Below are 16453 nucleotides of genomic sequence, written 5' to 3'. Positions count from 1 at the left end.
TACACATTGTTTCAAAGCAGCTTTGTAGAAAATGCATGTGTCTGCATTTAAATTTAGAGTGATATTTTATCAGAAGTGAACATATCCAGGCAATGTCAATTCCTCAAGTGAACAGTTCAAAATAATAGAATCATACAGTTAGCTAACATGAAATAAATCTTAGGCAGAAGCTCATTAAAAGCGATTTTACAATTGTGAGATTCAATATGAGATTCATTATGTGAATGCTTGCATGAAGAGATTAAGCCAGGTGAGAAAATGCTCTTCTCCTTTAGTGGACTTATGTCCTAGGATAGTTTGGAGTCATAAAAGCTTATCTTCTCTAGTAGAGGTTTTGTATGTTGGTTTCAAAAATCCGGTTTAACATTGGAATCAAGTTTGTGAATTCTGCATTGTAAAATTGCTGTATCATCATGTTTGTAGCTCTTGGTCAAAAATTTAACCCACATATAGTAAGAGAAGTTACATTTTAACAGAAAGGTTTAACACTGTTCCTAGGACAAGGGTATTTTTCATAAATGATGGCTCTGGGCAAGTTGTCTCAGTTAGACAATTTATTTTGGCCAAAATAAAGGCTTGATATTTATATTTACCTAGTTTTTTTTTTTTTTTTTTTTGCTGGTTTCTGAATAGTTTTACTCTGACATGTTGAATAGTGAATTCTAGTGTTGTGATAGTGTGGTGTTGTACCAAGCTATTGGGGGAAGATACAATTCTACATGTGTGCAATACAAATGTAGATTCATTTTCCTGGAGGTAATGTTAAAAAGGTAAAAAAAAATAAAAACATTTGAGTTGGCAGTTTTAGCAATGCTTTTAGTTTAACTCAAGACGATAATTCTATAATAAGAGCGGGGTTGTTTGTGCATGTGAGTGTACTGTGTACAGTACAGTAGGTTATTTTTTACAAATTGCAGTTAATTCAGCTTTTGGTATTATAAAGTCAATTATTGAACAACACAAACTAACTATATTAACTACCTAGCCGTCCCAAACTAACCTGCAGGAACCCTGTCTGCCATGATTCCTGTTTCCATTTCTCAAGTTGCTTTGATGAAAGACTTAGACAATCAAGTGTCTTGTTGTTGTTTGTATTAAAGTGTTTGTTGTTTTAGGAGGTGTGTATGCCGGATGTTCTGTACGAGGAGGTGATTGAAGTAGAGGAGAGGGTTATTCTCAGACAAGATTCCTGTCAGCTACCCAGAAATGAGCCCAAACGAATAGTGAAAGGTGATTAAGATTTTCTTGGTATTTTGTAATAAAGGACTTTTATGTATTCTATATAAAAAATAATTAAATAAAAATTAATAAAACCTATACTAACATTTTATGTTTATGTCGTAGGAAAGTTTTATTGGTTTATACAACCTCAGAAAGTATCAGTAATGTCACGTGCATGGAATCTCTTTTTCGCTCAGGCAGTACTGGAGAAAGTCTGGAGGTGTGGCAAGAACTGGATCTTCAGCGTCTGGAGCAGGATTTGAGACGTGTGCAATCCAAAGGCATCAGCAGTATAGCAGTGCTGCTACTCCATTCTTACACGTGTGTATAGATCATTATATACATTTGATGTATTTATTAAATGACTGGAATATTTGATTCTGATTAGTCAATCATGGCCTTCGGCAGTCTGATATTCACAAGGAAACTGCAAGGTGAAAAGCTAGTAATTAATTAAATTGAATGTAATGCAATATTAAAATAAACAAATGGCTGAACAAACTTAATTCAAATTGATATAATTTCTAACATTATTCTGTGACATGGTATTTCACAAATATTCTGACATTAGAAAGGGAAGAATTTAAGACGTAAATATTAGTATTGTACTCTTTAGTAGTTTTAGTTGGTTCTTACAAAGAGTGAACCTAAGTGTGAACACCCCTAAGAGTCACATTTCCATTAGTGTTAAAGTCTTTGCTCTTTGTGTCTGAATGTCTCAGCAATAGTGATATGTCTTATCACAGTTTAAAGGTTGCAATATAAATATAACGCAGTAGCAGTTCATAACAATATAACAAAATAATCGCAATCTATTGTTGGCCAAATCATGCAGGCCTATATATAATTCATTATAAACATTTTAAAAGTTAAATACTTTCATAGTAGTGGTATTAATGTTTTCTTGTCCAACATTTTAAGTTTGTTTACAGAAAACTATGCAAAGATTCCATAATAGTACAGCTTGTTTCACAGTAGACGAATTTGTCAATATCATTGAATGCATACATAACTTTGCTGTTTCATTGTTTAAATAACTTAAGATTACTCACAATTATATTAAGTTTCTCAACAATTATTATATTTTTTTTTTTATTCTTGTCAATTTAATGCCAATAATCTAAATATTTCCACTTCAACTGACTCAGGCCTCGCTATAATCTAATGTGGTGTAATTTAAAAGTACATAGAAACAAGAGACAATTTGGTCTGCTAGTCTAACTAGTACACTTACTCATCTGCAAAACACTGCTTACAATCAAGGGGGAAGTAAAAACAGTAAAACACCAATATAAACAAATAATGCAAAGTGCAAGAACTCATATTGCAGTGTCACGAGGACACCTGGGTGTCAGAAGGTATGCCCAATGTGGCATTATATAAAACACTGAATTAAAGCATACGGAGACATCTGATAATGTTGAATGAAAGCATATTACTCATTCCTGTTGGTGTGTGTTTCAGATGGGCAGCACATGAGAAGGCAGTGGGCTCTTTGGCAAAGCGTCTTGGTTTCACTCAGGTGTCTCTTTCCAGTGAGGTGATGCCCATGGTGCGAGCAGTGCCTCGTGGGTACACTGTTTGTGCTGATGCTTATCTCACACCTAAAATACACCTTTACCTCACTGAATTCTCTGAAGGCTTTAAAGGAGGCTTGAAGGTATGTCTGTGAGGTTTATTTTATCAAGCTTTTATTAGTACCCCTTAATTTAATACCCCGTCTCCCCCTCTCTCAGGATGTGGATGTGTTATTCATGCAGTCAGATGGTGGGCTGACACCAATGGAGCAGTTCTGTGGTTCTCGGGCAGTACTTTCTGGTCCAGCTGGAGGAGTCGTGGGCTATGCTGTCACATGTTATGGGTTTATGGAAAATAAGCCCGTCATTGGTTTTGACATGGGAGGTGAGAGATGTGTAAATGTATCTCCTGAAGGTTTAATAGACTGGTTCATCCGAGTATGAAACTCCCATCATCATTTACTTACCCTCATGTTGTTTAAAACATTGCCTTCTGCAGTCTTGTTTGAGGAAATGACAAAAATTTATGTTGTTATTCACTACAAATCGTGCCTTTGATTACATATCTTTTATGTTTGTATTTGTTCACGCTGAGCATGCAGTAAATTCAGAAAAGAGATTGTTGAAGGATTTGTTTGTACAGGCACATCTACAGACGTGAGCCGATACGCTGGACAGTATGAACACGTGTTTGAAGCAACTATCTCTGGCATCACCCTGCAGGCTCCACAGCTTGACATCAGCACTGTAGCCGCAGGAGGAGGCTCTCGACTGTTCTTTCGGTAACAAACATACAATATGAATCTAGTTAACAATGTAATTTAAATTTGTTTGAACCATTTTTAACCATTATAACACACATTGTATAGCATGCTTGTACATTTAGGCTACGTCCACATGAAGCCAGAGGTTTCCATATCTGATCTTTTTTTTTTTTCTCGTCTCAAAAACTTCCACGTCCACACAAAACGATGTAGTATACATGCCAGATCAGCATGTGGCGCTGTAATTCTGCCACAGATATACACTAAAAATGGAGAAGACAAGGACTATGCTCATAAACCTTGCGACAATCGTTCAGTGTGTGTTCATGTTTTTATTGCTGTTACGTGACGTAGAGGTGTCTGACTAGGGGCAAGATGTGGGCTGATGATGTCAAAAAATGTCCACACGAAAATACAAAGGCAGAATTTATCCACTCTGGGACCCGTTTTCAAAAAATATCAGTTTCACTCTCAAAAAAGTATGCGTATACAGCGAAACGCGTCTCCGTGTGGACGGGGCCTTAGTTAGGTTTGTTAAGAGAGTTAAGTAAGAACCAGTGGCATGTGGGTGTTCATGATGAAGGAATAAATGATAAATTATAATTAATAATTTAATTGGTTAGGACATCTGATTGTCAGAAGGTGGAAAAGAGTACTTTAATTGAGTATCATCTGTGTAAGATTGACAGAAGTTGCAATGAGCTGTGGTGAATTGGTATAAAGATGGAATAAGAGTGGTCCATGTACAGAGCCCTGTAGAATACCAGTTGGTACTTGGTGTGGAGATAAGACAAAAGAAAACCAATGAGAGCTTTATCAAAAAGTTGTAACATGTCTCTAGAACAGACATAAGTCAAGTAAAGATGTCAAACAAAATGTCTAGACATATGTCAAAAAATAATCATAATTAAAAAATTTAATAAAACCCGTGTCTAGGGATTTTTTTTCATTTTTTTTCATGCAGTGGTCATAGAGCTCACTGTATCGGTGCCTCAGGTTTTATATTTTTTGCCCAATATATTTTTGCCCAGGGTTCACATGTACTCCATCTGCAGTGCGTACGCGGTTCAGAAGCAGCAACAAGAGCGCATTATTGTAACGCGAAAGCACATTAAAATAATGCGCGGGCGCAAATCTATCCGCTCACATTTAGATTTTCTTTGCTCTGCTAACAAAACCAGACGCGCATGCTCAGATCATAGACTGTATAAGGCTCCGATACATGCTGCCTTAAAAGGTGTCTCCTCTCGCTCAACCTGTATCCTTAGCACTCACATCTCTCTGTGCTCATGCCCAAGATATTAAATCTTTTTACACCTTAACCTTTTCCGTTCTCATCTTTTACTGCATGCAGTATGAATGTTCTGATCCGTTAACATGGGCTTGAAAAGAAAAAAGGCTACACATCACAGACATAGCGTGTGAACCTGGAGTTAGGCATATGCCCAGTCTGTTCTGTTCTCACGCTCCACTTAGGCGCGTTGCAGTCTGATTTGTTCGAAGAGCATACTGCAGGAGGTCGGGGCCACGGAAATCACTCAAGCACACTTACATCGTGATTTTATTACGATTTCAATTAATCGCACAGCCCTACTTGTAAGTGTTGTTTTGTGTTGTTTGATGTGGAGGAGGTGTAACACTGTGTAAGTTTGGAAAGGTGAATATTTCTTCTGTTGTCTGTCTGTATTTCAGTTCAGGGATGTTTGTTGTGGGGCCAGAGTCAGCTGGTGCTCATCCCGGACCTGCCTGCTATAGGAAGGGTAAGAGCAGCTGTTAGGTTATCAGCCCCACTGTCTTTCCATCTTCTTGCTTGTACATTTAACCTTCTACAATGCCATAATACTTGCTCCCATTGAATTCTTGTTCTTCTCATGTCTGTGTTTAACAACTTCGTTGCCTCTCATCTGTTGCTGGTTCACATACTGATTTACTATATACAAGACAAGTTGTGAAAACGTACCAATATTGGCACATTAATATTTGTTAAGACATTAAGGGGTTATATGACGTTGTTAAAATTATTATGTTATTTTGTGTAATGCAATGTGTTCGCAGTTTAAGGTTTAAAAAACTCTTACATCATTCTGAAAAATGCGGTGTGCTCTGACTGGTCAGCTATCTAGTGCGTTGTGATTGTCCAAATACCTCAGGGCGTGTGATGGAAATGTTACCTTACCAGGTTTAGGAAACTCCGTAAAATGCTCTACACACACTTGAATATTTGGGTTGTACTGTTCTGGAACAATGTTGTAAATAAAACTTAACCACTGATTTCTAGTTGTGTCCTCTTGTGGAAGGAAAAACAAAGCAGTTTGGCTTTTGCAATGAAACACACAGTGTCTCCATGATATTGTGGTGGCAATAGTACTAAAAAAAGTGAAGTGATGTGGCATACAGCCAAGTATGGTGACCCATACTCAGAATTTGTGCTCTGCATTTAACCCATCCAAAGTGCACACACACATCAGTGAACACACACATCGTGAAGACACACCCAGAGCAGTGGGCAGCCATTTATGCTGCGGCGCCCAGAGAGCAGTTGGGGATTCGGTGCCTTGCTCAAGGGCACCTAAGTTGTGGTATTGCTGGCCTGAGACTCGAACCCACAACCTTAGGGTTAAAAGTCAAACTCTCTAACCACTAGGCTAGAGAGTCTTCATTTATAATGAGTCTTTCCTCGGTCTCTACCCTCCCCAGTTTGTTGGGTCGTAAAGACGAGGGGGACGGGTTACCTGAGGATCACTTTCAGGAATGCTCCGTTAGGCCAGCCCCCACGGAAGTCCGGCCCCTTTCAGTGTAGCCTCATTGAACTCCCAACTGATGGCACTGGCTTGACCCATGGCATACCCAGCATCTCTTTCGGGACTCCGGAAGAGGATAAGATGTCTATCACTGCATCATTGTCAGCAGAAGAATCTGCTGAACAGCCCCCCGCCATGGTGACTGCTCAGTCGGAGTCCAAGGTTGAGTTGATGGCCATGCTTCTCCGGGCGGCCAAGAGTATCGGGCTGGAGGTGAACTCTCCACCTTCTCCCGAGCACTCAAGACTGGACGATTGGTATCTGGGCCCCAGATGTGACTCTCAACCACGCTCCGCCCCTATCTTCCTGGAGGTTCATGAAGAGCTCACCAAAACATGGAAAGCCCTGTACACTGCGCGTTTGAGCTCTTACCTTCTCACCACCCTCGTTGGCAAGGCGGGCAGGGGGTATGTGGAAATTCTTCATGTGGACCGTGCCGTTGTGGTGCACTTGTGCCCGAAAAAAGCCGCCACCTGGAGGAACCCTCGATGCCTCCTATCCGAGGCATGTAAGCTGTTGTCAGCCCTGGCTGCCAAGGCTTACAGGGCTGCGGGCCAGGCTGCCACCGTCCTACATGCCATGGCCATCCTGCAGGTACACCAGGCAAAGGCACTGAAAAAGTTACTAGAGAAAGTTCTGACTCTGGGTAGAAGCAGGAAATGTGTACTCCTGCATGGTTCAGGAGTGTCATCTTTGGCTGAAACTGGTGCAGATGCATGACGCCGACAAAGTCCGCTTTCTAGATGCCCTGTCACCCAGGCCAGCCTCTTTAGCAACACTGTTGAGGACTTTGCCCAGCAGTTCTCAGCAGTCCAGATCAGATTGAGGCCATTAAGCACATCTTGCCCAGTCTGATTCTTCGAACACAGAGCTGCTGGGAGCCAGGTCTTCATCTGATTGTCGCCGAGGGTGCCCCTCTGCAGCCTCAACACCTGCTCTGCCCCAGACATTTGACTAACATAATTACTGATGTTAACACACAGGGAAAATGTGTAATGAACACCTTGCAGATAAACGGGGTAAATAATGTTTCGATGAACAGATAGCTAACACTTAACGTCGCCGAAAGCATAACAATTTATTTTTGTTTTTGTTTTTTTACAATAGTGCTCTCATTTAGTTAATGTTCAATCGGATTCAACTCATAATTTCATATAGAATACGCTTCTTTATTTATACAACATAGCGTTAATATTAAGTCTTATAGGCTATTTGCAAAAAGGGCCTAAATGCACATGAACATATCTGCGGGGCTCTGAATGTTCTATGTGAAATCAGACATTTGAGTTCCCCCATACAGTCAAAATGGCATAATCAATAACACCCCAAGAATATTCGACTGTTAGATTGGTAGTCAAATCAGGCTCCTCGAATCAAAGCATTGATTCATCGACTATTAAACAAATTAGCATACGCAGTCATTGCTGAACTGCCTGAATTTGCTCAGGGGCAGGACAGCGCCGCTCGGCCTGTTACAGATAAGACCACTTCAGCATTGTTTGCACAGTCAATGAACTGGACAGGACCTCGACTGCAGTGGCACATCAGTTGCCTTGAGTTGCTAGCAGTGCTGCTTGCTCTTCGGCAGGCATGAACTGTACATGCCTGGATGGACAACACAGCAACAGTGGCATATATCAACCACCAGGGCGATGTACGTTTCCGTTACATATGACAACTCGCCCACCATCTCCTCCTATGGAGTCAGACATGGCTTAAATCGCTGTGTGCCATTCATGTTCCAGGAAAGCGCAATCATGTGCTCAATCGTGTGCTCTCACGACAGCTTACCCTCCCCAAAGAATGGAGACATCATCCTCAGGTGATTCAGCTTATTTAGTTTTGATTCAGGTAACCCCAGGTAGACCTGTTCGCTTTCCGAGAGTCTTCCCACTGCCGGCTGTTTTATTTCTTGACCAAGACTCCCCTCAGCATGGATGTGCTAGTACACAGCTGGCCCCGGGGGTTTACGCAAGTTACGCCTATTCTTTGAAGCTTTTTCTTGAGTGGTGTTCCTCCCACTGAAAGGACCCTCAGAGATGCTCTGTTAGTGTGGTGCTTCCCATGCTGCAGGAAAGGAGGCTGTCCCTCTCCACTTTGAAGTTTTATGTCGCTGCCATTGCGGCTTAACACAATGCAGTGGAGGGTCTGTCCCAACACCTTTGCAAGATTCTATAATCTTCGGGTGGAGCCCATGTCCTCCCACGTGTTAGGTAATATCTGTTAAATTGCAAGAGGTGAGTTTGGTGTTCGGCTTGCCGTGCCATCCTGGGTCCTCCATTGCCCCGCAGTTACAGACTTGGCATAAAAGTCTGTTACTGTGTCCTGTAGAGAGTAGGGAGGGGTCACGATTTTCGAATATTCGATTAGTCGATTTAATGACCGATTATCGATTAGGCTGTCTGATTATGTTCTAAGGATGTGAAGCATGCCCGAGCGCGTCTTACCCCCAAAGCCCGGTTCGGTTGACTGTGATTGCTCTGTGACGCAGTTGGTTGGAAGAAGTGGACCAGAGTGCTTCAGTTTAATTAGCATGCGGTATGCATGCAGTGTGAGGACCAACACCGGAGCACAGAACTACTGATACGTGCAGCATGATTACGTGAACGTTTCTGAGCGGCAAACGTAATAGATTTATAAAGCAATATGTTGTGAGAGGGTCTTATGTGTCACCGCGTCCCAAATGACTCAAAATAATGAATCACAAAGTTAACAGAACGATGCACTCCACTGTGCTGAGCAAGTAGCTTCTCATTTCTAACGTATTAAGTTGTGATTACGAGCTAGCTGCTTTCAAATTATTTTTTATTTTTTGAAGGAATAAAATGTCAGGCTTCTGTCAATTTTAAGATAAAATACAAACAATAAATGTTTTTACACTCTTTAATCTAAACAATAAATGTTTTTACACTCTTTAGTCTGTAGTGAGATATTCGCCTCCTTTCATGCGGCATGTGAATAAATGATATTTTCCTGTTTAATATTTGCAGCACGAAAATAATGACGAATAAATATTTGAGTGCATGTTGGAAATAATTTAATACAAACGAGTTTCTCGTGAAATAAATCAATTCATTTGTCAGTACGCCTATTGCTGTTTTTTGTTTTAAACAGGAAGAATGACAGGTGCCACATACTTTTTTTTATACATTTTTATAAACATTATATATATATATATATATATATATATATATATATATATATATATATATATATAATATATATATACATATATATATATATATATATACACATTTTTGTTTTTTCTTTTTAGAAGGATAAACTGACAAAAATGCTCAGCTCATGATCCTGAGCTGGCCACTTTGTAAGGTTATTTACAAAGCAAACAAACTTGAATTTAACCAACATAAAAAGTTCCAATCATATTTCTGAATTAAATTAATAAAGAATTGAAACAAAATATGACCACTTTGCCATTAAAAACCAAAACTAAACTATTATAATGGCTGCAGCAGCAGCTGTGTAATGAGGACAGCGACTCGTACAGAGAAATCTGATTAGCCCTGGCCGGGCCATGTAAGGCTCTATATTAGTTAGTATTAGTTACGTAGTTTAAATCAAAAGCTCCCCTAGGATTGGCGGGTCCTTATTAAGTACTACCTTCTTTTTTCATGGGAGGTAGCAAAATCTGACAGGGTATCAGAAATCGACAGAATACCGGCCTGGAGTGTGAAGTGCAGTGTGAGTACACGCCAGCGGGGGAAGGGAGACAATGCCAGAGAGTACCGCCAATAACTACAACTGTGGACATGCTCATTTAAAATAAAAATAAAATAGGTTATTGTTATAAATACAGACATTAAAATTAATGTTCAAATTAGTGTTGTCATTCAGGCTGTTTACAATATGTTTTAGCGCATACTGTGTTTTATGATATTCTGTTTTAGCACGTAATGTGTTTTAAGCCTAATATTCATGTCTGAATGAATCTGTTCTAATCTTAATTAATCTGTAAACTAAAAAAAAAATGCTATGAATGTTCATGCTCATTTTAAAAAATAGAAATGTCATAGGCTCCTACAGTCTTGTGAGCAGTTGATAATAGATGTGCTGTTATGTTAATAAGTGTCGTCATTTGGTTATGTTTTATTAATATTTCAGCAATCATACAACCATCAATTGGCTTGGGTTAGGATAGACCTTTCTCTAATACATTAAACAGTTTGTTATCATACAGATTGAAAGCCTTAATAGTCTCTCTCCCTCTCTCTCTTTATATGGGTGTGTGTTTATGCGTGTGTGTGTGTGCATGCGCGGGAGGGGGCAATTATCGACTACTAATCGAATAATACCCAGCGATTATCGATTATTACTTTTGCTTGAAATTCACATCCCTAGTAGAGTTACCTTCTTTTCTCCGGACATGGCATTAATGTCTCAGTTTCTGCCTGTGTTGGGTTCCACCGTGTTCCCCTTGATTTCTACATTTTTCACATGACCTTTCATTCTGTCATTGTGCTCCAGGAAGGAGTGGCTGAGCGTTCACTTTTATAATATATACACTTTTATTTTTCTCTACTGTTTAATTTTTTTTTAGTGATTTTTTTTTTTTTTTGTACTTTATTTAACCAGGTAAGTCAGTTGAGAACCAGTTCTCATTTGCAATGACGACCTGGCCACTGTTCAATTCAATTCAGTTTTATTTGTATAGCACTTTTTACGATACAAACCATTGCAAAGCATCTTTAAACAATATTTAGTATTAGCTTTATAAGTGGTGATTTTCAGAAAAAATAATACAAGACATCGTCAACCAGACAATGAACACTATTAACAGCAATTACTATGTAATTGCATAATAAGTAGCAATATTTCTTAGTTCTGTGTGTTGTTTAAGGGTTAGTATTTTCTGAGGTTCTCTGAGGGGTTGGCATCTTCTCTTTTCAGGTGTTTTGGATCCAGTCTGGAGCTTGTGTAAATCCTAGTTACCTTGGAATGTAAATCCTGTGGCAAAACAGAGAAACAAATAGAGACAAAATTAGTGTAGCTGCTGTTCCAACAAAGTAAAATTAATTAGTTTAACCCAAGCTAAAGAATAATAATTCACATTTGATCAGATACAACTGCAGTCAGAAATTATGAGATGCATTTGTAATAATGTTCTTTCGTAGAAAGAAGGAAGGAGACTAGGGTTGGCGTTTCTGAGGCTTGTGGTAATTTATTAGTCAACACAAAAATAAAACAAAGTCGCACCACCTGCGGATATGCTTAATTCAAACCACTGCTGGGCAATTCACAGTCTTGCTTCTTCTTTGAATTCCACAGCTCTCTCATCCCTCGCCGGCTCACGGCTGGTTTAAGTACCGCTTCCCCACACCAATAACTGCAATGAGAACCAGGCGTTAATCGTTTTTTACTTGACCCACTTACCACCGCTTGTCTCTTCACTCTCTCTCTCGTCACAGACCTTGCTGAACCACGCCTCCCCTACAACAAACCCCCACCGCCAACTGGTACCTCCTTTTTAGTGAGGTCAGTCACAAGCTGGTGAGGTCGAATAACCAGGAATAAACTTCCTATAATATCCCGCCAGCCCCAGGAACTGCCTCACCTCCTTTTTGGTCTTGGGCCTGGGGCAGGTCACAATCACTGCAGTCTTGTCAACTTGGGGACACACCTGCCCGTGACCCAGATACCCTACCTCCACCCGCCCAACCGCGCACTTCTTCGGGTTGGCCGTTAGCCCTGCCCGTCTCAGTGCCCCGAGGACAGCCCTCACATGCTCCATATATGCAGCATGGGGTCGCAGCACTCGATCCATGAGATGCTGAAATGTAGCGGGGGCCCCGAACAAGCCGAAGAATTGGTGTAATCCAAACGGCGTGGTGAAGGCGGTCTTTTCTTTGGATATGGGAGAAAATGGGAACTGCCAATATCCTTTTGTTAAGTCTAATGTCCGAGCCGAGCCGTCTGTTTTAGGCACCAAAACTATCGGGCTCGCCCAATCACTGTGGGACTCCTCAATTACTCCCAACACCAGCATCGCCTCTAATTCTGTCTGAACCACTTTTTTCTTGTGTTCAGGTAATCTATATGGTCGGCTGCAAACCACCATGCCCGGCTCCGTCTCAATATGGTGCTGAATCAAATAAGTATGACCAGGTAGGGGCGAAAACACGTCTACAAATTTGGACCGTAAACGCCCGATGTCAGTGAGCTGCGAGGGCGAGAGGTGATCCCCTCCCGGGGCCAGGGCGAGGGATTTTTCTTTAAAGACCGCTTCTGGCCCGAGATCTTCCTTGGAGCTGGAGGTTGGCAGTAATACGAGCACTTTATCTCCCTGTGCAAATACTCTGAGCTTATTTCCCCTGTTATACAAATGGCTTTATCTGCCCTGGGCCTGAAGCAAATTCTCCATAGAGATGCGCCCCAGTGTATGGAGTTTAGCTCTCAGGTCCATGACATTGAATGTCGTTCTTCGACCAGTCCGGCCGTTTGTGGGTGACAGATGCTGGTACGTACCGCTTTAATGCCCAACAATTCGTACAATTCGTGTAACGTGCGTGACATAAACGCGGTGTCCTGGTCCGTGAGAATCTCTTTTGGGATTCCAACGTTTCAGATTAAATGAAACAGTGAAAGTGACGTGACATTCAGCCAAGTATGGTGACCCATACTCAGAATTTGTGCTCTGCATTTAACCCATCCGAAGTGCACACACACAGAGCAGTGAACACACCCACTCACACTGTGAACACACACCCGGAGCAGTGGGCAGCCATTTATGCTGCGGTGCCCGGGGAGCAGTTGGGGGTTCGATGCCTTGCTCAAGGGCACCTAAGTCGTGGTATTGAAGGTGGAGAGAGAACTGTACATGCACTCCCCCCACCTACAATTCCTGCCGGCCCGGGACTCGAACTCACAACCTTTCGATTGGGAGTCCAACTCTCTAACCATTAGGCCACGACTTTGTTGCGGAGCACCACTGCCTCTGGATATCGTGTTGCGTAATCCACTATGACTAACGCAAAACGATGTCCCCATGCTGATCATTCTAATGGCCCGATGAGGTCCATACCAATTCGGTTTGAAGGGGACCTGCACTAAGGAAGAGGGCGCAATGGCGCTTTTGGGGTGGCCAGTGGGTTCAACAACTGACATTCCCGACAAGACGCGCACCATCTGGGCATTCTCGTGAATGCTTGGCCAAAAAAAAATCGGGTCATTAGACGATTTAATGTTGCTGTCATACCTAAATGCCCTGCCATTGGATTACAATGTGCCGTCTGTAAAAGCATTTCCTGACAGCTCTGAGTTACTAATAATTGGGTTGTATCTTCCTTTGTCTGAGTGTCGTGGGTCACTCGATACAACCGATCCTTAAAGGTCCCTTTTTACGCGCTTTTTTGTAGATTTGATTGTGTTTACCATGTGCAATATAACGTGTTCATGTTTCGCGTGTAAAAAAACACCGTATTTTTTACACAATACAACTATCTGTATACCGCTGTTTTCACTGTCACAAAAACGGGCTGATGACTTCCTTGTTCTATGAAGCCTCTCCTTCAGAAATACGTGACGAGTTCTGATTGGGCCAGCGGTTCCTGTGCTGTGATTCGACAGCAGCTGAGAGCAGGCTGCCCTCCTGGTAACACGATTGGGCTAGAACGCACGTGCTTGTATTTATAATCACAGGAGCGTATTTACTGACGAGATGCGCATGAAAACCGCATTCATTTTTTTGCACAGCCCTAACATTTAGTTAACAAAGCTGAACAGCCTTGCCCTTAGTGTAATACGTTACAGAAACTGTTAAACGCACCAACTTAAATAATAAAATACACTTACCAGTTGTGGTCCAGACAAAGAGGGAACTGCTCCATCTTTCAAGAATAATCTTTGTGCAAATCCGACATTAAACTGATTGAGATTGAGAAAGTTGTCCTCAGCAAGCTGTCCTCAGCAAAATGAACTGCACATAGTTTTACATGTGCCTTATAATGTTCGGGAACCGAGTTAAACATAAATTGTAACCATTAATCTCAAAATACAGCGTTCCTGGGAAGCCCAAACAAAGGTGATTGGACTCAGAGATGAAAATAACAGCGTTTCAACGACATGGCGACAAAAACAAACAGCTCTTCCTTCTTCTCCGTCAGAGCGCAACAAGGCCACGCCCCCTGTTTGTGAATTCATGTGGGCGGTGGTTAGTCAAAAAAACTGTTTAGTGACGTTATTACTGCAGGAACTAAAGGGCTGTAGGCGAATTCTGTTAAATCAAATATCTCGCTTGGCATTGAACCTTGAGCTTTAGCATTTTACAGATATTATTTATACTCTAACAACAACATTACACACTAACTAAAGTTTAAAACATGGAATCACGAAGAAGGGGTCCTTTAATAACGGCAAAATATGGATAAGAGAGCGCGCAGTCAGGATAGAGGAACTGCCCATCAATGGAACGGACCTGCTCGAATGCATGTTTGAGGGTCTCATCCTGGGACTGCTCCAGGGGAAAGTCATGGCGACTGTAAAGGTTTAGCCTCTCCAAGTCGCTAGGTTCAACCCGGCTTGATCGGGGGCAGTCTGCGGGTCGTCCGGGATCCGGACCAACGTCCCCACTTCCATGACCAGGCACAGATCCACGAAATGGCCCGGATCCCCGCAAAGCCATCAGGCCGGCCCAGGAACACGCCGCCAGCGTGTCCTCCGTTAGTTGGATGGCCAGATCCAGCGATGCCGGCTGGTGGCACTGGACCCACTGGGTGTTTCTCTTTAGGAGTCGAGAGATGAACTGCTCCAGTACCACTTTGTTGATGATGGTCTCTGCGTCGCTACCTCCGGCCAACAGCCATTTGCGGCACGAGTCCCTGAGCTGCTGTGCTAAGACAAAGGGCCGGCCAGCTTCGGTCAATTACAACGAACGGAAGCGCTGAAGGTGTTGCTCGGGGCTGAGGCCGACCCTTTTGGAGAACTGCTCTTTATAAGTCTGCATATACCTGAAGGTACGGGACGGGCAGTTGTTCAGCAGCCTTCTGGGCCTCCCCTGACAGCAGCGGGATCACTCTCACCGGCCAGCTGTCTGTTGGCCAACCACATGCCTCGGACGTTCTCTCAAACAGGTCGAGAAAGGCTTCTGGATCATCTGCTGGCCCCATATTCATAAGAGGCATGTGAGCGGCGGGGTTGGAACTGAGGGAAGCCGACCTCATCCGAAACTCCCGGTCCAGCAAGCTCCGGAACAGCTCGCAGTCATCCTGCATCATTGCCTGAAACCGATGTTCGTGGTCAGCCCATAAGTCCAGCAGGGCTTGATGGTGTTCCCGATGCAGGCCCACGAACGATGATGATCTCCGCAAACAGCGTTCTCGATGGTCCTGATGGAGTTTGCATGGCGGTGTCATTCTCCTTCCTTCCCGGGTTTCGGCACCAGTGTAATAATGTACTTTCGTAGAAAGAAGGAGACCAGGGTTGGCATTTCTGAGGCTCGTGGGAATATATTAAGTCAACACAAAAATAAAACAAAGTCGCCTAATTTAAACCACTGCTGGGAAATACACAGTCTTGCTTCTTCTTTTGAGCTTCCACTAGTCCTTAGCTCTCTCATTCCTCACCGGTTCACGGCTGGATTAAGTACCACTTCCCCACGGCAATCACTGCAATTAGAACCGGGTGTAAATCGTTTTTCACTTGACCCACTTACCACCGCTCGTCTCTTCACTTTCTCTCCCGTCACAGACCTCCCTGAACCACGCCTCCCCTGCCACAGCATTTTTCGAATGCTTGGCGAAAGATATGTGTGTTTAATCTAGATTTAAACAAAGAGAGTGTGTCTGAACGCCGAACATTATCAGGAAGACTATTCCAGAGTTTGGGAGCCAAATGCAAAAAAAGCTCTACTCTTTTAGTGGACTTTGCTATCCTAGGAACTACCAAAAGTCGAGAGTTTTGTGACCTGAATGACTGAGTGACCTGAATGACCTCCATCAGGTTAAGTTATATTCATAAAAAAAAAAAAAAAAAAAAATATATATTTTTTTTTATATATATATATATATATTTTTTTTATATATATATATATATATATATATAGTTTGCAATGTCTTAAGAGTAATGTTGTGGTAATATCCTAATATCCTTTCAACATTTAAGGGTAGTGTACTCCCCCATGGCTTGCGTCAGCACT

General features: G+C 42.1%; 1 protein-coding gene across 1 annotated transcript in view; it reads left to right on the top strand.

The window, feature by feature from the left end:
* Nucleotides 1-16453, top strand: part of oplah (5-oxoprolinase, ATP-hydrolysing) — a 41902-nt gene that overhangs the window by 1657 nt on the left and 23792 nt on the right. Inside the window, exons 4-9 of the mRNA XM_052610772.1 lie at nucleotides 1116-1230; nucleotides 1419-1542; nucleotides 2686-2881; nucleotides 2958-3123; nucleotides 3382-3520; nucleotides 5195-5262. Of these exons, the coding sequence (XP_052466732.1) occupies nucleotides 1116-1230; nucleotides 1419-1542; nucleotides 2686-2881; nucleotides 2958-3123; nucleotides 3382-3520; nucleotides 5195-5262 (808 nt within the window). The remainder of the gene's footprint in view (nucleotides 1-1115; nucleotides 1231-1418; nucleotides 1543-2685; nucleotides 2882-2957; nucleotides 3124-3381; nucleotides 3521-5194; nucleotides 5263-16453) is intronic.

Source organism: Carassius gibelio, chromosome A12 (assembly GCF_023724105.1).
Source record: "Carassius gibelio isolate Cgi1373 ecotype wild population from Czech Republic chromosome A12, carGib1.2-hapl.c, whole genome shotgun sequence".
NCBI lineage: Eukaryota > Metazoa > Chordata > Actinopteri > Cypriniformes > Cyprinidae > Carassius > Carassius gibelio.
This window is presented reverse-complemented; position numbering and strand designations above follow the sequence as displayed.